This window comes from Equus caballus, chromosome 28 (genome assembly GCF_041296265.1).
Source record: "Equus caballus isolate H_3958 breed thoroughbred chromosome 28, TB-T2T, whole genome shotgun sequence".
Lineage (NCBI taxonomy): Eukaryota > Metazoa > Chordata > Mammalia > Perissodactyla > Equidae > Equus > Equus caballus.
In genome coordinates this window covers 48,237,014-48,259,013 of record NC_091711.1, presented here as the reverse complement: position 1 = coordinate 48,259,013, position 22,000 = coordinate 48,237,014, and the positions used below count along the sequence as shown (strand labels likewise).

Here is a 22,000-nt window from a genome sequence, read left to right as displayed (position 1 = left end):
TTTTTAATTTGGTAACCATATTTTTCAATTCCAGAAGCCCTATTTCATCATTTTTCAAATCTCTTATGAAAAATCTTAGTTTCCTGTTCCCCTGAAGACATTTTCAAGATTCTCTTTTTCATATTTCTTCATACATAGTAAGGATAATAGTTTTGTGGCATGTGCCAAAGAATTACAAAAGCTCAACATTCTGTGGGCCAGTTTCTCTTATCTGTCATTTCTGTTTGTTCTCACCCAAGAAGTGTTGAATGTGCGCAGGTCATTTTATTGGAAAATACATACATATTTGTAGGAACAATTTGAGTTCTGTATCTTCCTCCAGAAAAGACTTTGTTTTGCTTCTCCCCAGCACTTTGAGTACACAAGTGCCATACTGAGGTTCACACACTGCTGGACCTCCAAGGTGAAATAAACCTAGATTGCCAGACTGGATGAGGGCTATTTCACTACAGCTTTATCTGATGATCACTCCTCTGGGTCTCAGAAAGTACATGGGCACTTCTCAGACTCCCTATTTTGGGTAAGCTAACGTTTGACCCATTCCCTCCAGAGGTTGTCAAAACTACAACTTACTTTGAGATTAATTCTCCTGGCTGAGCAAATGCCCTCAGAACAACAGTGGCTTTTGGTACAGGGCTCATCTCTCTGGGTTCTAGCATCCTCCTAGAATCTGGCTCAGGAAGTTTTATTTTCTTGTTAGCAGTTCAGCGTGTTTAAGAAATTTGTTTTCTTTTTTCTTTCTTTCTCTTTCTTCCCTGTGGTTTTCTCTTTCTTTCATACTTTTATTCCTTTTTTTTCTTTTTGCTTGTTTACTGGCTTTAAAAAAATATTATCCAGGGTTTCTTAGGTGTCTTCAGTGGGAACGTGGGTGGAATTATCTAGCCCACCACCACCAGAAGTAGAAGTTTCTCCTCTCTCACCTTTTCCTTTAATTCCAAATTAAGTGGCTCAAGTCTCCATCTCTCATTCTATGGGAAGTTCTATAATTTCTGCCCCACAGATTAGAGGGGATTCCCCTGGGGTTTCTCATTAGCCAGCTTAGCTACCTCTCAAGATGGGTCAATACCCCTACCCCGCATACACTCTCTCCGCTGCTGTTCATCCTCCTTTCCACTTGGCCTCCATGACAGACACAACCCTCTTTCTTCTTTCACGGACCTTCTTGTCCACAGAACAGACTTTTACCTTTTAAAGGTTCAGGGGTAACAGAGAGGGTGTATGGCACTACTCAAAATAGCAAACTACTTAAAAGTGCTCTTTAGAAATCCTTTAGCCATTCCTCCCCACTAGAAAATAAGACAGAGATGCTCTCCCACTTTCGATCTACCCCCCACCCCTCACTGTGCTTCCAGTGACCCCCAAGGCCTTGGCTTCCTGCACCTCTCGATTCTTTTCTGACTTCCGGGCACACATCCTTACAACACTACTGCTGAATCTCCAAAATTCCTTTAACTTTACTTTGCAGAGCAATTTAGCTCTTTCCTAAATTATTCCCGTCTGGGCCATGCCCACAAAACCTCACCTTTCTTAACAAGTTCATGAAGGAGCATTCCTTCCCCAAACTGCCAAAAAGTTCTGAAATAAATGCTGTCCCTCCCCTAAAACGCAGAAATGAGGCAGTGGTTTTTTTAAAAAGCAATTTTTTCTCCCTGGTATAAGCTGCCCTTAATAAAATCTTTACAGTCCCTGCAAAAGTTCCAAGCCCACAAATTCTTCCTCCAAGAGGTGAGTGATGAAATGGGGGAGGGGGAGCTTCATGGGCTGAAGCCTGTAGACACTCCTCCCTAGGAGATGCTGAGGGGTGATGGGCCCCCAGCCAGAGAGCCCAAACCCCATCAATTCCGTATACCTCCTGCTTGAAAAGCCTAGGTATTCTTATTTTTGGGCAATCACAAAAATTCTGTAAGGTTTCATTAGAAGAACAGTTACAAACAGGTTACACAGTTTAACCTATTATGAAAAAGAATCTTCTCTGTTGTGAAGAACTGATCATTTAAACGAAAAACTGCAGGATGAGAATGCCCTCCTCCAAAGCTGCACTGAAAATAAAAATGTGATTTACTAAAAAGTACAGATTTGGTTGGGGTCCCTCTGGTTGTTACTGCGGCTCTTTTAAACAGGCATCCAGCAAATCTGCAAAGTGCTTCTTTCTAAACCACAGCACCAGAGAAAATCAATTCAAGGATTTCCCGAACGGCAGCACTGGAAAAAATAAGCACTAACCACAACTTTCTAACCTCCACGAAAACATAAAATATGCCTTCTGAAGGACACAAGAGGAAAAGAAGAACCTACTGAAAAAGTGAAACTCACATCTACTACAAATCATATTTCAAAGAACTAAATGAGGCTGGGGAACAGCTGTGAAAATGCTGGTGGGGAAAAACTCCAACAATATCAAAACAAGCCCTCACTGTGAAGTTAACAAGAAATGTGCACAAGTGCAGTTACATAAGCAAAACACAGGATGTGAATAAACAGGTTGAAAAGCAGCTAAATACACTGAATCAAATAAAGTATTATTGGAAGAACTGGGTAAAACTTCATAATATGGAAATTAGGTATTAACCATTAGATACATAGTTGAAAATCAGACTCAATCAAGGAACAAAATGGAGTTTCTAATTTGTATGACTCCATCTTATAATGTCATTCAATAGTTTCCCAAACCAAGTGCCCTTCTTGTGAAGATTACTACTGTCAGAGTTCTCCACTGCCAAAGGTTCAGCAGGGGAAACAAGGAAGAGTGACAAGCACATCCCCAAAAGGCAATGCTGGGACACGCACTGCCATGTCTACATTTCAAGCAGAGTACAATGCCTCTGTACACTCGGTGACATCACCTGCCAAGCTCCCCTGGGGCCTCTGTGACAGGGCATGTCTCTTCTCCAAACCTCATCACTGACCGGCTGGTGTCACAAATCCACGCCTTGGTTCTGCTTGGTGTCACTTTGTTAATGCTCTGTTCGTTAATTTAACAAACTATCAGGAGAATATGCTTGGAACGGGCAAGCATTATCTCTCAACTTTCATTTAATTAAACTCTGCTATTGCAATATGACAGTCAGCACATCATAGGGGGAATTATTTTAATGATGAAGGTAAAAAGTATTTCAAAGCCCCCACTTAAACATGAAAGCATAATCTAAAATTGCCCAAGCACACACTATAATTTTTCCATAATATTAAAGATGTTATTTCCAGACGTGGTAATTAATTGGATTCCATGGAGAAATTATCCCAGCATCCTTGATAGCAAAATGATGCACAAGGCAGGGAAGAGAGTGCCAAAGGACAGCCCTAAACAACCATGTTATCACCCAGATTATGACAATCACCGGGCACAGTAAGGAGTGAGAGCGCTCGCTTCTGGTCCTCACTCATTACTTTCCGCAAAGCAACTGCACTGAATTCTGATTATATCACCTTCAGGAAAGGATTGGGAGCGGCTCTTGCTCCACTAGCACAGCACTGCCCTGTGTACGCCAGGGGCCATGGGCTGGACGAGGATGGCATCCTGTCCAGCTGAAGGATGGAGGCAAGTCCCCAAGCCTTCTACCACTTTCTCTCCCCACCCCTCAGGGAGAGGGGTGCTCAGAAGCTGGCTTACCGTCAATCCGGCTCACCAGCTCTTCCAACATTTTCACTTTCATCTGAATCCCAGGTTGGGCAAAGGTGTAGTTGTCCTAAGGAAAAAATAACAACAAATATCATATGCATAGAAAATAAAACACATTTTCCAAAGAGGAAAAAGGCAGTTGGGCAAAGGGGAACATTGTATAATAGAACAAATTCACAAACTGAGATATGCACGCCACGTGAGGCTGCCTTATACCGCCAGCGTGCAGTACGATTGAGTCTTACTTTGAGAAGGCAAAGTCCAACATTTCCCGATATGGGAGGATGAGCACACCCATCTCGGGAAATACTTAATGGAGCATTTCTATATGTAAATGTAAGATATTTACATTTAAATTGAACAAGTGGGCAAAGCAGCTGCCTGGCCGGCACACAGGGGTAGTGAGCACTCAGCACTGCCAGGGGAGCTGATGCGAAATGGCGACCAAGCCCAGTGCAGACCATGCCGACATCATGCCAACCATGCTGACAATACGAGGGCCAACAGCACGGTCACTGCAAGAGGAAACAGGGAACGTGTGACGTTCCTCTCAGAGAACTCAGGTGAAGAAGTTCAAAACTAAGATAAGAAAAGCAGCGTAGGCATTGGGGGAAAAGTCTTAAGTCAGACAGACCTGCAGTGGGAGCCGAGCCCTATTACTCAGCAGTGGTGTGACCTTGCAAGTTACATGACCTCTCTGGGCTTCACTGTCATCATCTATAACACGAGAACCATAATGCTGCCTTCCAGGACTGCTCTGAGGATTCAAGGAAACCACAGCAGTGGAGGATGGAAGAGGGTTCAAGACGTGGCAGGTACTCAGGAACCATAGGCCCTGCTGGCCACTGTCACCAGCTGAGAGCGCAGAGACGAGCCAGAGAGGAAAGCTGGCCCCGCTTTGTCCGCCCTGGGGCTTCCCCATGGAGCTACCCTGAGCAGCTGCAGCCGGCACTCAGGGATCCCTGTCAGCATGAGGGCTTGAGCTGGACTCATGCAGTGACAGCCTTACACTTGCTGATGAACACGGAAGGCAGAATAACACGCCTCATAGAGGCCCACGGCCTTATTCCTGGAACCCGGCAAAGGCAATTAAGAGAGCTGATCCACTGACTAAGACAGGGAGACTATCCTGGGCTATCCAGAGGTGCAGCGTAATGACAGGGTCCTTCAAAGTGGAAGCGGGGGGGAGAGCCAGGGTCGGAGTGCTGTGGCATGAGAGAGCCTCCACCTGCCAGCGCTGGCTTCAAGGGTGAAAGAAGGGGCCACGAGTCAAGAGACACAGGCTGGGAAAAGGCAAGGGAGCAAACCCTCCCCGGAGCCTCCAGAACGGACGTGGCCCTGCCCATACCTCAACTGGCCGCAGAGACGCACAACAGACTCCTGACCTCCAGAGCCAGGTGACAACGAATCTGTGTTGCTTTAAGCCACTGTCTGTGGTGATCTGATACAGCAGCGAGGGGAAGAGAATAGAGCACCCCGAAATGTGCCACTTTGGCATGTGGATTATTTCGAGCTGAAGACAATCAAGGCCCAAGAGGCTCAGGAAGAGCTGTTTCCCTTACCCTGAACTGCTTACAAGAGTTGAGAGAGAGGCCCTGAACCCAAGACAACTTCCTATATGAGAAAGAGCTCTCTGCGGGCAGGGCGACATCTGCTCTCCTCCTGTGCGGTCTTCTCCCCTTGCAGCCCAGAGCCCGCCCCCTCCCCCCAGCTCAGATGGCATCCAAGCCTCAAGGGCCTGACTGTCTCAGGGTCTCATGTCTTTGGGGTTCCCATACGTATAAAATTTGTTTTTCTCCTGCTAATCTGTCTACGTCAATTTAACTATTAGACCAGCCAAAGAACTTAGAAAGGAAGATGCGAAAAGTTTTCCACCCCTACAGCAGCAGTAGGAAACTAATGCAAGAGGCTTGGGGATGTCCTTTATCAGGGTCCCTGAGAATCCACTGAGACATAAAGAGACCAGAAGAGGAATCTGGAGCAGCCAAGCTTGTGGTCCTGTGCCTGTGGATCCTGGACTCTACTGAGCACTTGGGCCTCGGGCCCTGGTGCCTCCTGGGGGCTCGTGATGGGAGAGGACAGCCTGTCCTCTGGGAGTGACCCCGGGGGGCCACACAGCCTTGGTGAGGGGAGCGAGGCCCCTGCCTCAGTGAGGTGTGGGCCAAGGCATGGGGCCCAGGCAGCTGTAGCCCCCGGACGGCTCAGGCCTGGCAAGGCAAGTGTGCAGTCCCATGGGCAGAGCCTTCCTGGCCTTGGAGACAGTGGGGGGACACTCCTGATGCTGTCACACTGAGGGCGGAAGATGTCTGCAGGCACCTCGGACATGAGGGGTGCTGGATTCACATGACTGGGGCAGGTGGCCCCAGTTCTCACCCTGCATTCGGAGTCCAGGAGGGAAGCGGAGGGGCAGATCTGGATTTGCTGTCAGAAATGTTTAGAGAACGACCTTCCTGGAGTTCCCTGTGCTCCGAGGGGACGACCCACAAACCCTGGAGAATCCAAACCTGGAGAGGGACGAAGGAGCCTTGGGAGGCCCTGGGCACATGGCCACAGCACTCACAGGGCCTCATGCTCCAGAATCCATGAGGGGGATTTTCCAGATGAAGCCAACGTGGGCTGAGAGGACAACCTTCAAGCCAGCCGCAGTTTCCACGGCTGAGGAGCCCTAGAAGAGGACTTGACTGTCTCTGGCACAGTCAGCACTCTCTCTGCGTTTAACATGTGAGCACACACGTGAGTGCATATACACAGCATTCCCTAACTAGAGCGGGAGTGGCAGGTACTGTGGCACAGAACTAAAAATGTCTACAAGGCATCAAGGATTTTTCTTCCCCCAGAAATGGAGAATGAACACAGTCAGACTTAACGTCTTACAGGGAGATTTCCCCCAAGCGGATTTTGAGCGACAGGCTCTGGATTCCACACTGTCACACCTCTGCGAGGGCAAAACCAAGAAGTGCTCTGTGCCCCCGGCTTCACTCAGAGCCATGTCAAGGTCCCTCCGTGATTTGCAGAGGCACGAAGGACACGTTCTCCAGGGGACGACTGCCACAGGGGCCTGGGCGTGATGTGTCTTCTAGATCTGGTGACAACTTGTGGGTCCTGCTAAACTTTGAACTCGTGAGAAGTGAAGGCTGTCAGAGCCTCGAGTTTAATGGACAGGACGCTGGACCCTGCAGGAACCGTGCGCATCCCAGTGGGATCCCGGGCGCCCCTCCAGCTGAGAGAGGGCAGTGGCACAGGTTAAGGACAAAGTGTGAGCTTTAATGTATTCAAACTTTAACAGCAAAGAGAAATCTTGGTTTTGGACTTAAACTACTAAGAGTTAGCCTTTAAGACAAGTTCTCCCTGGAAATTGGAGAACCAAAGGAGATTTATATTCAAATTTGGTGCATACTGTGTTGTTGGAAGTTTACACGCTGTGTAACCTCATGGCAGAATTTCTGATGAGCCAGGTTGAACAAGATAGCTGGATATAATTAAGGATGAGAAACAAACTAGAGAGTGATTTTGCAACCTTAGGTAGAGGCCTTGCAGATAATTTAATCAATGTTCGATTCACAGCCACTGGGAGCACATTGTCACACCTTCCCCCAGTGGTCCCAGGAGAATACTCACAGGAGCAGGGTTTTCATTGGGGGCTGGCCTGTCCAGATGTACTGCGCATCTCCTCCTCTCCCTCTGAGGGAGGCCACGCCCCGGCTGACCAGGGACCTAATGGTTATGCAAACAACTAGCTAGAAGCTAGGAGGAAACACTCCCCCAAACCTGGGGTCTGCTTCCAAGTAGAAGGAACTCAGCTGGTGCACTTTATCCCCAGAAATACTCACCTCAAGAAGGCAACTTGTCAATTGCTAAATCTGGGAGAATAAATAGCCTGTGACTTGAGCTATCCTTCCAACTCTCAGAGTCGGCTGATTCCCCAGGAAGGATGCTCCTCCAGGAAAGCTATTCCTCCCAGGAAGGCTGCTCCTCCAGGGAAGGCTGCTCCCTCAGGGAAGGCTTCTCCCCTGGGAAGGCTGCTCCCCCAAAGAAGGCTGCTCCCCCAGAGAAGGCTGCTCCTCCAGGAAGGCTCCTCCCCCAGAGTAGGGTGCTCCCCCAGAGAAGGCTGCTCTCCCAGGGAAGGCTCCTCCCCCACACAGGCTGCTCCCACTAAGGCTCTGCTACACATGAGGCTGGCCTGCCCTGGCCCAGGTTTGGCTCAGACGGGGAAGATAAGCCTGAATAATCCCGGGATTCGGTCAGCCAGTTTATTTGGTTCTTACACTAAGATAGGATTTCAAGCCACTCATTTAGAAGAAATAAAAGGTATTCTTTGGTCTCCATCTGCCACTATTTTGTTTTATTTCTCAATTTGTTCAAAACCCAGGTAGGGATGATGAGTTCTCTCAGAAATCCAAACAATGAGAAAAGAATGACACCTGAGGGCCTAAAAGAAAAAAGGTCTGTATTTTGAAAGAGCCCAAAAAGATTGACAGGCGTGGCCTTGGTATTCTGGATTTAGGCCAGGCACAGAGAAGATCAGCCTTCATACAGGCTCCCACCCAGCCAAGTAGATGGGGCTCAGCGGGCAGAGCCCAGCAAGGCCGGGGCACAGCACAGTCAGCTGAGCAATCCAGGCTGCAGATGATCCTGCTCAGCAGCCAGGAAGCCTCTGAAGGACATGCCAAGGACATTCCAGAGCCAGAGGCTGAGGGAGAAAGTGCGAGGGGAAAAGAACATTCTGCGGCCCAAGCAATAGCCTCTCTAGAGCGGCACTTGGCACTCAGGCCCTCCTGGGTATTACAGGCTTTTAATTAATACTGGCCCTGATATCAGCTCCCCTGCACTGAACCCAGCATATATGGGGTTAAAACTAAAAGCACTCATCCCCTTTCCCTGCTTCTTCAGTTACACTCATATGCAAATATCTGTTTCTTCAACCTTTGACTCCCTGAACTTTACAACTGAACAGAAGTTACAAATTGGTCAAGCCCAGGCAGCCTCACACTGGGCTCACACTAAAGTAGTGGCTCATCATGGGTTCTTGAAGTTTATTACAGGGAAACTGATGTCCAGAGAATATCAAGAAACTGAAGCTTCTCAGGCCCCAACTCCTCAGCTTCCTGGCACCAGAGTCCACCATCCACTGTGAAGACAGACAGCCAAGGACACCCATCTGCAGAATCTCTTATCTCCTCCTCCTCCCCTGCAAGCAGCCCCAAACGCAGGCCAGTGGGAAAGTACTGACCAGCAAGGCCATAGGCCCCCTCCGTACAAGCAGCCACATTCCTCAACCTTTAAAAATCCCTACCCGCTTTTTAATGAGGAGCTAGCAATTCTTAAGGCACTAGCTATTGCTTTGCTCCCTCTGCCTGGCAAAGAAAGTAAAGCTGTTTTTCCTTTTCACCCAAGACTCTGTTCTTGTTATATGGATTGGTGCAGGGCTCCACCAGCACCTCTGATCAGACCACAGGTTCTGTTTGCCTAAGCCTGGGAAACAAGATTTACCTTCGGGACACCACCCCCAGCACCCCATCCAAACACGTACCCACACACACGCCTAGCACAGAAAACGTCTGCAGAATGAACATATGAATGGACAGGCAAAATATGAGTTAAGTGAGAACACTCAACATTTACAGAAATGTTAATAGGAATAATATTACTCCTTTCACAAAAAGTAAACATTCATATCCTTTCAAATTGAGATATGATTTTGTGTCTTTAAAAAAGGATATAATACATAAAACTTACAGGTCAAAGGGAAGAAAGGAAGGTCTGAGAAGCACAACGACCGTTTGGAAATGTTTTACAGAAGGTAAAGTCCACATTAGCAGGAAGCATCACAGAACGCACACTGGGCTTGCCCTACATCTGCTGCTATTCCAACCTCACAATCCCACAAGAACAAATAGCACTTTCTGTGCTCTTCAGAAGAAAAGCATCTGAACAAAAGAATAAAATCTTCTGAAGGAGCATTTCAGAGAGGAGTGGGAAACTAAATTCAGATTGGCCTAGCTGGAAGGCCACAGCACCTAGCGGCTAAAGCTTGCAGCTCGTGGAGAAGCAAGAACCCTCTGCACCTGCGACACGACCCTTCTGCACCAGAGAGCCATCTCCTCACCAAACCCACAGCCCCCTCCCCGGCCAATCTCCCTCCAAAAAAACCTTTCTTATACTGAAACCAAATTTGGCTTCTTGGCCCCCCTGGACCCGCCTCTGGAACAGCTCAGCTGTCCTCTTTGCAAACGGTGGTCTGAAAGACCTCCATCTCCTTCAACACTTCTAAGATCCGGTTTCAGACGCCCTGAGGCCAGCTGGCCACACCCCACACAGGTCCTGGAGGTCCAGAGGACAGAGAGCCGGAGGGCTACTTGCCACAGCCTCGCTCAGTTTCCAACAATTAATACATCATTCCAATTAATGAATCAATCCAATATAAGACAGAACCACATCAGACTATTACTTCTTTCATCTGCACAGTAAACACTTACTGAATGCCTCCTACGTGCCAGACAATCCACTGAGTCCCGAGCAGAGACGGTGTGCAGAAAAGCAGGCCTGAGACCAACGTCCTTCGGCAGGCCCGTCTGCAAGGTAGGCCCTCCCTCAGCTGGTGCCTGGGACCTTGGAGTTTGAGAGTGTTCCCACCATTTGCTAACTAATAAGAATGACTCGTTGTGCCTCAGTTGAGCAATGTGGTTTATGCTGAACCCCTGCTTTCCTTCTAGGAGTCTGGGATTTTGGATGATGCCAGGCAGAGGGTGCCCACGTGGAGAGCCCTCAACAGAAACCCCAGCGTGGAGTCTCTTACACTCCCTGGTAAACAATATCTCACACGTGTTGTCTGGGGAGTTGAGCGCTTCCTGCGTAACTCCACGGGATAGGACTCCTGGAAGCCTGCACCTGGTTTCCTCCAGACCTTTTCCTCTGGCTGGTTCTGCCTTGCATACTTGCACTGTAATGAATCATGGCCAGGAGCACAACTATACACTGAGTCCCAGGAGACACTGAACCTGGAGGTGTTGGGGGTGGTCTTGGGTCCTCTGAGTTGACACAGGCAGGGAGAAAAACAAACAGGTCCATCTATTCACAGAGAGGACAGTCAGTCATTAAGCAAACGTTCATCATGCAGGCCGTGCAGATGCATGTGAGGGGCTCACCGGGATCTGGGGAGGCCCGCAGCCACAGCACAGAACAGGGGGCCCGGCCTGAAGAACACGCTGAGGACGTGAGGCCTGAGCTGAGACGTGGAAAGAAGGGAGCACTGCACAGGAAAGCCCGGCAGCAGTCGAGAGCATGGCACCTTCTGGAACAGGATGCAGGCCAGTGCCGCTGGAGGGCAGCAAGGCAGGTGGGGTAAGGCAGAGTGGACCACTCTGAGGCTGGAAGGTCACGTGAGGAGTGAAGGGTAAGACCACAGCAAAGCTACGAAATGAAGTCAAGGAGTGGAAATGGGGAACCACCACAGTTAGATCTGCATTTTGAAAAGATGAGTGTGGCTGCAAGGTGCAGAATGACAGAGGGGGCCAAAGAGAATACAGGACGTCAGGTATGAGACCAAGGCTGTAATCTGGGCAAAATAACGCTGAGAGTGCCCACTGAAGATGCAGTCAACCCAGACTGTCCAAACCGCTTTTAACAACCGATACTGGTTGGTTTTAACTCGAACATCGGGCTTTTCATTTATTCCTATTAGCTTGTTCATTTCATTGGTTCCCGGCTGGCATTGCAGGCAGCTGCCCTCATTCTGAGTCTTGATTACGTCATCTATCACATTAGCTGTCCCTCCAAGCTTAGAGGCACTGGTTAAAGCTACGCCCTCAGTGTCTTCCTCACAGTCTCAGAGGAGAGGGGAGAAGGACAAGAGCAAGGACAGAGCCGCACGGTGTTTCTCAGATACCGCTCGAAGATGGAAGAGCACTGTAAACGTACATGAAGCCAACTCCTCGCTTCCTCCCTGCTGGCTGAATTTCTCTGATCTTCTGTTTTCTCATCTGTAAATGGAGAGAAGAATGGCTGCTTCACAAGGCACTGGGTTCCCACACAGTGTGAGAAAGCTCCCTCCTGTTCCCGCTTCCAAGGTGACATCAGTCATAGGAGAGTGGTGAAGCCTGGAGGCGCCCATCAGCCCTGACAGAGCCACCAGCTCCTACTGTAAACCACTCAGAAAGTGGGGAAACGCCGAACGCCTGTCTGCAGAGACTGGCCGAGCAGCAGCACAGGCGGTGTGACGGCACCCGAAGGTGGTCTACGGTAAGCTACAGGTATGCACTGTAAGAAGCAGAGGAACCACGAACGGAAAAGAGGGTGCGAAGAGGAGAGACGGCCTATGAGCCAAAGTGAAAACAAACAAGAATAATAAAAATACTCCCTGAGGGAAAGACGCCAGTCTGTAAAGGCTACATACTGTATGGTTCCAAGCAAATGACATTCTAGAAGAGGCAAAACTGTGGGGACAGTAAAAAGATCAGTGATTGTCAAGGGTTTGGAGAGGGAGGGATGGACAGGCGGGGGACTGGGGATTTTCAGGGCAGTGAAACCACTCTGTACGACACCGTAATGGAGGATACCATAACGGTGGATACGTGCCATTATACATTTGCCCAAAGCACAGAATGAACAGCACAGAGAGGGAACCTAATGTAAACTATGGGCTTTAGTAAATAATAATGTATCAACATTGGCTCAGTTGTAACAAACACACCACACTAAGGCAAGATGTTAAGAACAGGGGAAACTGTGTGTTTGTGAGGAAGACGTGAGGGAGTATATGGGAACTCTGAACATTCTGCTCAATATTTCTGTAAACCTAAAACAGCTCTAAAAAATAAAGTCCCTTAATTAAAAAAGTACTCAATGCATCTGAAAGACCATAGGAAAAAGGAGGAAACAGGATGAAATTAATAAAAAACAAACAGCAAACAATGGCCTAAACCCTAGCCATATAAATAATTACATGAATGTACATGAACTAAACACACAAGGATAAAGGATAAGAAAGTAAAATCCAACTAGAAGCTATCTGCAAGAAATGCACCTTAGATAAGAAGATACAAGTAGACTAAAAGGAAAGGGATGGAAAGATGCAGCAAGGAAATGCTAACAACAGGAAGACAGAATGGCCATATTAATATCAGATGAACTGGGCTCCAGGACAGGGGATATAACCAGAAACAGAGGAGTATTTCATAACAATAAACGATAAACATACAAATTCATCAAGAAACATAATCATCCTACATGTGTATATATTTAATAACTAAGATTCAAATAACATGAAGCAAAACCTGATAAAACTGAGAGAAGAGACAAGTCAACCAATGTAGTTGGAAATTTCAGAAGTCCTCCCTCAGCAACTGATTGAAAAAGCAGACAGAAAGTCAGTAAGGGCAGGGAAGACTAGAATAATACTACCAACCAAAACAACCTAACTGACAGTTACAGGAACGTCCCCCAACAAGGCAGAACACACATTCTTTTTTTCAAGGACACACGAAACACTCACCAAGACAGACCATGTGACAGATCTTAGGACAAATATTAATCAATTTAATTTTCAATATTAGGAATACAAGACATCACTACAGTTCCTACAGACGTTAAAAGAATTAGAGAATATTGTAAACAACAGTATGTCAATGAATTAGATAACTGTTCATAAAGATCAAATTCTTCAAAAGACACAAATTATCAAAACTGACAAGAGAAGAAAAAAAAATCTGGAGCCCTACCCAGAGCAGAAATTGAATTTATAGTCAAAACTTTCTCACAAAGAAAGTTCTGGGCCAAGATGGCTTCACTGTCGAATTCCATCAAACATGTAAGGAAGAAATAATACCAATCTTATACAGACTCTTTCAGAAATTACAGGAGCATTTTATGAGGCCACCATTTCTCTAATGCCAAAACAGAAAAAGACATTAGAAGAAAAGAAAATAGAAGACAATATTCCTCATAAACACAGATGTAAAACTCTTAAAACATATTACCAAAAGAGAATCCAGAAATACGTAAAAAGGCTAATAGCTCACAACAAAGTGGAGTTTATCTCAGGAATGCAGGTTGGCTTACCATTAAAAATTAATCAAAGTCCTTCACTACATTAACAGATAAGTAAGAAAAATCATACAATCATCTCAACAGAAGAAAAACCATTTAACAAAACACTGATTCATAATTTTTAAAGTCTCAGCAAACTATGATCTGTCTTTCAGATCTTCTTCTACCAATTCTTTAAATTCTATCCTTAACTTTTTCTTCCATTATAGATTAGTATTCCTCAAGTGTAAGGACCTATCAAAATAAACCAGGATGCTTATTAAAAATATCGACTCCTTCCCTGTGGAATTTACCATCAACAATACCCCAATAAAGGGCATCTACAAAAATCCAACAGCTAACACCACACTTACTGGTGAGAGCCTGAATGATTTACTCTCCACCAATGTCTGGAAGGAGGTAAAAATGTCTGCTTTCATCACTTCCATTCAACGTTGTACTTACGATCCTTGACAATGCAATACAGCAAGAAAAGGAAATAAAAGCCATACATATTGTAGAGAAAGAAGTAAGACTCTGCTTATGTGCAGATCACATGATTATGTACATAGAAAATCCTAAAGCATGTACCATAAAGCTCCTAGAACTAATAAGTACATTTAGCAAGATCACCATAAATACGGTGTGGCATATTACATTTTCCACAAGTGGCCACGACAGTATCTTGTATCCCACATGTTCATTCATGATGTGACCAGCACTTGCGCATCAAGAGATAGAGTGTAATTTCCCTCTCTCTGAATGTGGGTGGGCTTGTGACTGTTTCAACTGCAAGAGTACAGTAGAAGTGATACCATGTGACTCCAGAGGCTCAGTCACAAAAAACGCAACTTGCACCTTGTTTTCTGGAAGTCTTACTGGGAGCCTTGACCCATGTAAGAATTCTGACTATCCTAAGGCCATCGTGCCATGAGGATGATAAACCACAGGGAGAGGCCACGTGTGGGCAGTTCAGTCTACAGTCCTAGTCTTAGAGTCAGGCACCAGACACACAAATGAGACTTTAGATGATTCCAGCCCCTAGGTATCAACTTGTTCCAGCTTCAAATCTTCCCACCTGAGGCTCCAGATACTGTGGTGTATAGGTAAGCAATTCACGCCATGCTCTGACTGAAACCGGAGCCACGGAATCTGTGAGCATAATACAACAGTTGCTTTCAGTCAGAAAGTTTTGGAATAATTTGTTATGCAACAATACTAACTGGAAAACTATGTCAGTTTACAACAATCAGTTATTTGTATAAACCCAGAGTAAAAATCGGAAAAAAAAATTATAAGCAAAGCTATCCCATTTAAAGTAGCATTAAAAAAAACTAGAAATAAGTTTAACAAAATATGAGCAAAATCCATACATTGAAAACTACAAAATGTTTGTGAGGATAAATTAAAGAATTCTTAAATAAATTAAGAAATTCACTATGCTTATGGATTAGAAGAATCAATATTGTTAATAATACTGTTAATTGTTGGAAAACTGACATATAGATTCAATATAATCCCACTCAAAATCCCAGCTCCTAAGGCTTTTTTGGTAGGAAACGGTTACTGAAAAACTTTACATAAAAATGCAAAGGACCAAAATCCACAGTACAATTTTTTTAAAAAAGAACAAACTTGGTGGACTTACTCTACCCAACTCCAGGAAGAGCTCGGGCAACTCAGATAGGACGTACTGGCGTCAAGACCCACTGACAGATCAGTAGAACAGAACAGTGTGCAGAAACAGACACACTGAGACCATCATCTCAGTTTCAGAAAAGGTGCCCAAGCAAACTGTTCTAGAAACAAAACAAAACTGTTTTCAACAAATGGTGCTGTGTTAACTAGGAAGTCTCTATTGTAAAAATGAACCACCACGCCTTCCTTACACCACACAGAAAAATTAAGTTAAGCCACATGATAAACCTATAGGTAAAAACTAAAATTACAAAGCCTTTGGAAGACAGACTTAGGAGAATACCCTGGCATCCTGTGAGTAGATAAAGGATTTGTAGTTAGGACACAAAGAAAACCATTACCACAAGAGGAAAAAAAGGATAAATCAGATTTCATCAAAATTAAATTTTTCTGCTCATCAGAAGACACTGTTAAAAAAAGTGAATTGACAAGCCACAAACTTTGGAAAAAATATTTTCAAAATACATATGCATCTTAACAAAGGATTGCTATCCAGCATGAAGAAAGAAGATGGGGAAATGCAATGTTGGTGAGGATGTGGAGCAGCCTGACATTACATTCATTGCTGACAGGTGTGTACAACAGTATAACCAATTTGGGGAAATATCTGGCTGTTTTTCATAAAAACTAAATAGACCCCTACACTACGACCCAGCAAGTCCTCTTGTAGGTATTGACTCAAAAGAAATGAAATATATGTCAACAAGAAGACGTATACGTGAATGTTCACAGAAATTTTATTCGTAACTGCCAAAGATCGAAAACAGCCTTGGCTTCCCCCAACAGGAGGATGGATACACAAACTGGGATATATTCACACAATGGAGTACTACCCAGTAATTAAAAGGAATGAACCATTCATTCAGGCAACAGCATAGATTTTATGTTTTTCAATGCTATTGTAAATCGAATTTTTTTGAATTTTCATTTTTCAATTGTCTGCTGCTCCATGACTCACTCTTAATGAATCGTCCGCTTCTGCCTGGTAACCAACACATTTTTGTCTATTTAATAAACCTTTTTAAAATGTTGCCAAGAATGCTCAATTTTGTCAACTGGGGCTCTAAAATCACCTCTCTTCCACACATAGAGCATGATTCGTCTGGTGTCTGAGACAGGAACAGATTTACATGGACTAGGTGCTTCTTTCGTCCACTCTCCCATCCACGGGCTCGGCACCAGGCCGCAGCTCTGCCTGGCTCCACCTGAGAGCTGCGCTACTCTTTCCAGGTGAAGGCTCTTCCTGACGCACACCACAAAAGCCAAATCAGGGCCAAGTAAGCTTTCTCTCTGCCACCGTGCCAAGCAACAGACAGCCCCTTTGTTCCTCTCTTTCCTTTGAGCTTAGCTGGAAGATAACCACATCCCCAGGCCTCAGACCAGCCCAGGTTCCAGCCGTCTAAGCTCATTTCTGAGGATCCGGAGCCACCTTCTGAGTTTGCCTTGGGCCCTTCTCCTTTCTGAAGCATAAACTTCTCTGAGGGCTCCCTGCACAGGCTCTGGTTTCCTGCAATACAGCTGTCCCTTTTCTCCTCACTAGCATTATCTTCATGGCTAACACACAACAGCTGTATTTGAGGGATGCACCCCGCCCTCAAGACAACAGCCACTCCAGACTCCAGTCACAGGCCTGGTAGCTTCCCTGCCTTTCTCTAAATGAGTCACTCTACCGCCACATTTCCAGCCCTTTCTCTGACAAGTTCCAAGATAATATAGTCACTTTCTCCAATATTCCCATCACTTCCATGCCACCAATCAGTTCTTAGAATTGAGTAATTCTTCCCCAAGGAAAGGAAATGCAAATGACTAATTATAAAAGGCAGCGGTTCTCTCCTACTCAGAGGCTGTCCTGTTAAGTAATGAATCTGAGAGGGACAGGATGACTTCAGGGTGGGCCAACATGGAAACCGTAACTCAGGAAGTAACAGCTGCCGAAGGCCCAGTGCTAGTGCTGTTAGTGAAATGAAAGGGCTGGCAAAAGCACAAGAATAATCCCCTAAAAGCCTCAGGAGGCCTCGCCCCGCCTGGACACTGCTGCACACGACAGGACGCAGGGCTCACACAGCGCCTTGGCAGCAGCTGCCACCAGAAGCCACGCGAGACCTGTCCTCCTGGGGCCGAACGCCACACCGCGCTGTAAGGCAGTCCTTCGTAAAGAAATAGTCCATCAGCAGCATTGGCTCAGATGGATTTCTGTGATCTACACCAAAACTATCCCCAAAAGGCAGCTACTAATACTAAACAGCATTAGAAAGACACAACCCGAGACAACACTGGAAGAAACAGTGGCCCACCAAATGATTTTTAAAACTTACATCTCCGGCTGGAACCTCCCCCGACTCCCAACCCCATTAACTTGAGGAGAACACCTGTCCGCCTCATGCTGAGACCTGAGGGGAAAGCCACGTAGGCCCTCCATCTCGCAAGCCAGATCGCCCCTCAGGAACCAGAGGCCAAACCCACATGCAGCCACCCTGCGCACGTCAACTCAGGATGCCCATAGGACAAGGGGCACAGAGGGCAAAACGCAGCAAAATGGGCAAAGAGCAACTGGTAAGGAAGTGGAAAATGAGGAGGAAAATGAAGTGAAGCATTCCCCCAAATTCAACTTACCTGAACTTCAATCAAAGCCACCACACAACTGAGGGAGGAAACCCAGAAACTGCCCCAGCGCTGAGGGAGGAAACCCAGAAACTGCCCCAGCGCTGAGGACTATTCACCACGGAAGCTTCAGAGTTACAGACTGGGAATCATGGTCACGGCTTCTGCACTGAGCCCTGTCTGTGCCCCAGCCAGCCTGGGTCACCCTCCTGCATTGTGCAAACCCCCAGTGCACGGTCCGCCAGGTCAGATTCAAGCAACCGTTTCACCACAAAATAAAGAATTTCTCACAAGTTCATTCACTTCTCAAGACAAAATCATCCCACTGGATAACTAACGGGGTCACACAGATGAAAAGAATCTATGCCACATCTGCTGACTACAAGCCCAGCCTTCTTTCTCCACAGCATTTCCTAATGAGCTGCTGTTAAAATTCTTCCCTGCACAGGACTGTCCATGCATCACTGGACATTTAGTACCCTGATCCCTGCCAACTAAAGGCCAGTGGCATCCCCCAGTTACGGCACCCACCAAAAAACACCCCAGACACTTGCCAGCAATCCTAAGGAGGCAGTCTGGCACCCCACTGCCACCTCCCCAACTAAGGGCACTCACAGTGCCACAGCTCACAAGGCCTACAGTCCGCCTTGGCACTCTTTCTTGCACCTGGCCCTCCTATGGCTGGCCTGCCACAACCTAGCTTAGGCTCTCATTGGGCTCAGGATGGCTCCCCTCCCTAGCCCAACATGCAGCCCCATCCCTCGGCCAGGTCAGACGTCCCTGAGGGCAGTGCCCAGGACCTCACACAAGCCAGCAGTGCCTTCCACTAAGTGCCTGTGAACTAAGTCTCCCCCATAAGACAATTACACCTAGAAATGCAGCTGCTGCTCTTTCTGTCCCAGCACCAAATGCCCCTCAATAAAAAGAACGTCTTTCCCACAAACACCTAGTGGGGAAGGCACCAATCCATCAGAAATGAGTGACCAGGCCCGAACACCTGGGGAGGGCACCAATCACAGGCCTTTCGCAGAGCTGCAGAGGGTCAAACCAGCCTCCCAGCCTCGGGCTCCAGCCCACTCCTACTCCCTAAGCAGTCTGGGTGAGTCCACGTCCCGGATTCTCCGCCTAGTAGAATGCCAACCCCAACCCTGGTCTAGACGGCTCCCTGGTAACTGCTGGTATAGCCATTCTTATAAACGTTCCGTGTGCCCTGGAAAAGAATGAATACTCTCTATGTGCTGGATATGGGGTTCTAGATATGGCCAGTAGCCCAACCTTATTAACTCTGTGGTACAGATACTCTATAATCTTACCAGTTCTTGTCTGCATGACCTGCTAATTACTGAGACGCAAGACAGCCAGAGCCACACTGTGTGGGTCTGAATCCTGACTCTGCAGCTTACTAGTCACACAAAGAGAAACACCTTACAGACGTGTAGGGGGGAAACTGAGCTAATATAGACAAGTGAATACATTCAAAGAACTTAGAACTCTATGTCTGGCACTGAGAGTGTCTTCTAGTAATTCTGCCAAATTCTTGCTTCTCTCTCTCTCCCTCTCTTCCCTTTCTTTCCTCCTTCCTTCTCTCTCTCTCTCATACACACACACATACACGCTCGTGAGTTATACTATGTACATGTACACAAATGCTGTCAGGGCATACATTCAAGATTGTACCTTCCCTGGTAAACTTATCCACTTATCACTACGTAATGATACTCTTTATCCCTAATAATGCTTTTTGCCTTAAAATCTATTTCATCTAATGGCTACGTCAGAGCTACACAGCCACTTAACTATGATTTTGTTTGGTACCTATCTGTTGCATTTCTCCCAACCCCATCCTTTGCACCTTCTTGTAATCTCAGGTTTCAGTGTCTTATAAGAAGAATACAGCTGGATTGTGTTTTTAAATCCAGTCTAGCTCAACAATTGTTTTTCTTCAGAACACCAAACATATGGCTCCATTTTATTCTGGTCTCTGTTGCTCCTGCTGCAGGCTGTTTTCCACCAAATCGTCCACCTAAATATTCTATGTGTAGGTCACTGGCCTTGCCTATGAGATTTTCCCTTATCTTTCATATTTAGTGGTTTCACTTTCACTTCTCTATGTGTGTGGGTTTTTTTTTAATTCCTCTTTCTTGAGACTTGTTCTGTTTACTGAATAAAGGTAAGAATGTCTTTCATCAGTGCTGGAAAATTCTCCACCAATTATCTTTATAAATACTATTGGCTTCCCTCCAGGACATTTACTCTTTCGAGATCTTTTTTTATTCTCCTCTGTTCTCTCTTTCATGGTTTTATCATCCCTCTGTGCTGCCTACTCAGTGATTTTCTCAGACCTATGTTCCATTTTAACTAATTCTCTCTTCTGCTGTGTCTAATGAATTTTAAATTGTCAACAACTATAATTTTGGTTGCAAGAAGTTGTTTTTAAAAAAAATCTGCAAGTTCTTTTTTCACAATCTTGTTCTTGATTTCCAAGCCCTTCTTTCTCCTTGATCATTCAAAACCGAGATGTTCGTGGTTCAGCAACATCACTGTTCTAGGATCTCAAGTCCTGGGAGTACAACTCCTCCTGATCACAGCGCCAGTGACGTTTACTCTGGGCGCACCTTCCCCTGTTCTGTGCTTTTTCTATTGTCAGTTCATCTTCGGGGTCTTTCTGTCAGAAAACCCCAGGCCCATGTGGAGAGAGCATCCCTCTAGGGCAGCACTTCTCCACGGCGGTCAGCCAACTGCCATGGTCCCTGAGACCTTTCAAGTCCAGCAGTCTGCAAGATCAAAACAGTGCTCACAACAATCCTATGGCGTTAGTTACCTCTGTCACTGTGCTGACATCTGCACTGAGGGCACAAAAGTGGTGGTGAGTGAAAATGCTACACACTGACATGAGTCAAAGCAGTGCCACCAAACTGTGTTCTTAACACCACACACTCACAGCTAAAAGGAAGAAAGGCATTTCACTTAAGGATGTCCTTGATGAAGCAGAAACATTCCTAACTTTATGATTAACATCATGCTAAATCTCAACCCTTGAGTTCAAAACATCTTTTCAATATTCTGTGTGGCAAAATGAGAAGAACACATAAAGTATTTGAGCTGTACCAAAAAACAGTGATTTCTTCCAGGAAAGCAGTTGGTGCAACTGTTTGAGCTGTGAGCTAAATTAGACACATTTTTCATGAAATACCATTTTAACTTGAAAGAATGACTAACAGGCAAACAGGCAAACTGGTTATTCAAACTTGGGTATCTGGCAGACATTTTCTCAAAAATGAACAAAGTTAGCCTGTTACTTGAAGGAAAGCAATCAAGAGTATTTGTTGCCAATAATAATATTTGAACTTTTAAGCCAAAATCTGAATTTTGGGGAACTCTTGTCTGCCACTCTGGTTTTGACAGCTTCTTCTTATAAGATGGTGATCATGTTAACAAATGTGATTTTTTGACACTGTATGATGAAACGTGTCGATATTTAGAAGATCTGCAGACCTCAGTCATCCAATATTTTCCAGATGACCAATGTCTGATGTTACAGGACCACACGCAGGTAAAAGATCCATTCAAAGGGCAAGACAGGCTGATGGATTTTAACGTAACTGAGTACAAAATGTTCACTGATGTGGCTTCAGATTTCACACTGCAGCTAACCTTTAGACACTACCATTTGTGGATAAAGAGAACAAATGAGGGGTTACAAAAAGGGAAGGGGTGGAGGGGGTGGGCAAAAGGGTTGTAAAGGGGTATGTATGTATGGTGATGGATAAAAATTAGACTATTGGTGGTGAGCACAATGCAGTCTATACAGAAACTGATATATAATGATGTACACCGGAAATTACACAATGTTATAAACCAACACGACCTCAATAAAATAATTGAAAAAAAACGTACTGATGTGGAAAGATGGAGTTAACAGAAAAGTGCAGGTTACAAAATAACATGTATACTATGATTTTATTTTGGTAAAAAATGCATGTGGGAAACATCAATAAACAAACACACAGATACAGAGAACAGATGGGTGGTTGCCAGAGGGGAAGGGTGTGGTGGGAG

The 22,000-nt window shown here is 45.8% G+C and overlaps 1 protein-coding gene across 16 annotated transcripts in view; it reads right to left on the bottom strand.

Moving 5' to 3' along the window:
- Positions 1-22,000, bottom strand: part of TBC1D22A (TBC1 domain family member 22A) — a 342,685-nt gene that overhangs the window by 136,988 nt on the left and 183,697 nt on the right. For 13 of the 16 annotated variants that reach the window (XR_011433576.1, XR_011433574.1, XR_011433579.1 and 10 more), the window contains one exon: positions 3,611-3,686. Coding sequence is in view for 10 of the 16 variants with exons in the window: in XM_023631094.2 (XP_023486862.1) it covers positions 3,611-3,686 (76 nt within the window). In the remaining 6 variants the exon portion in view is untranslated. Of the gene's footprint in view, positions 1-3,610; positions 3,687-11,536; positions 11,599-22,000 lie in introns of all 16 variants that reach the window. The other 3 variants (XR_011433577.1, XR_011433578.1, XM_070254069.1) reach the window with 1 other exon arrangement.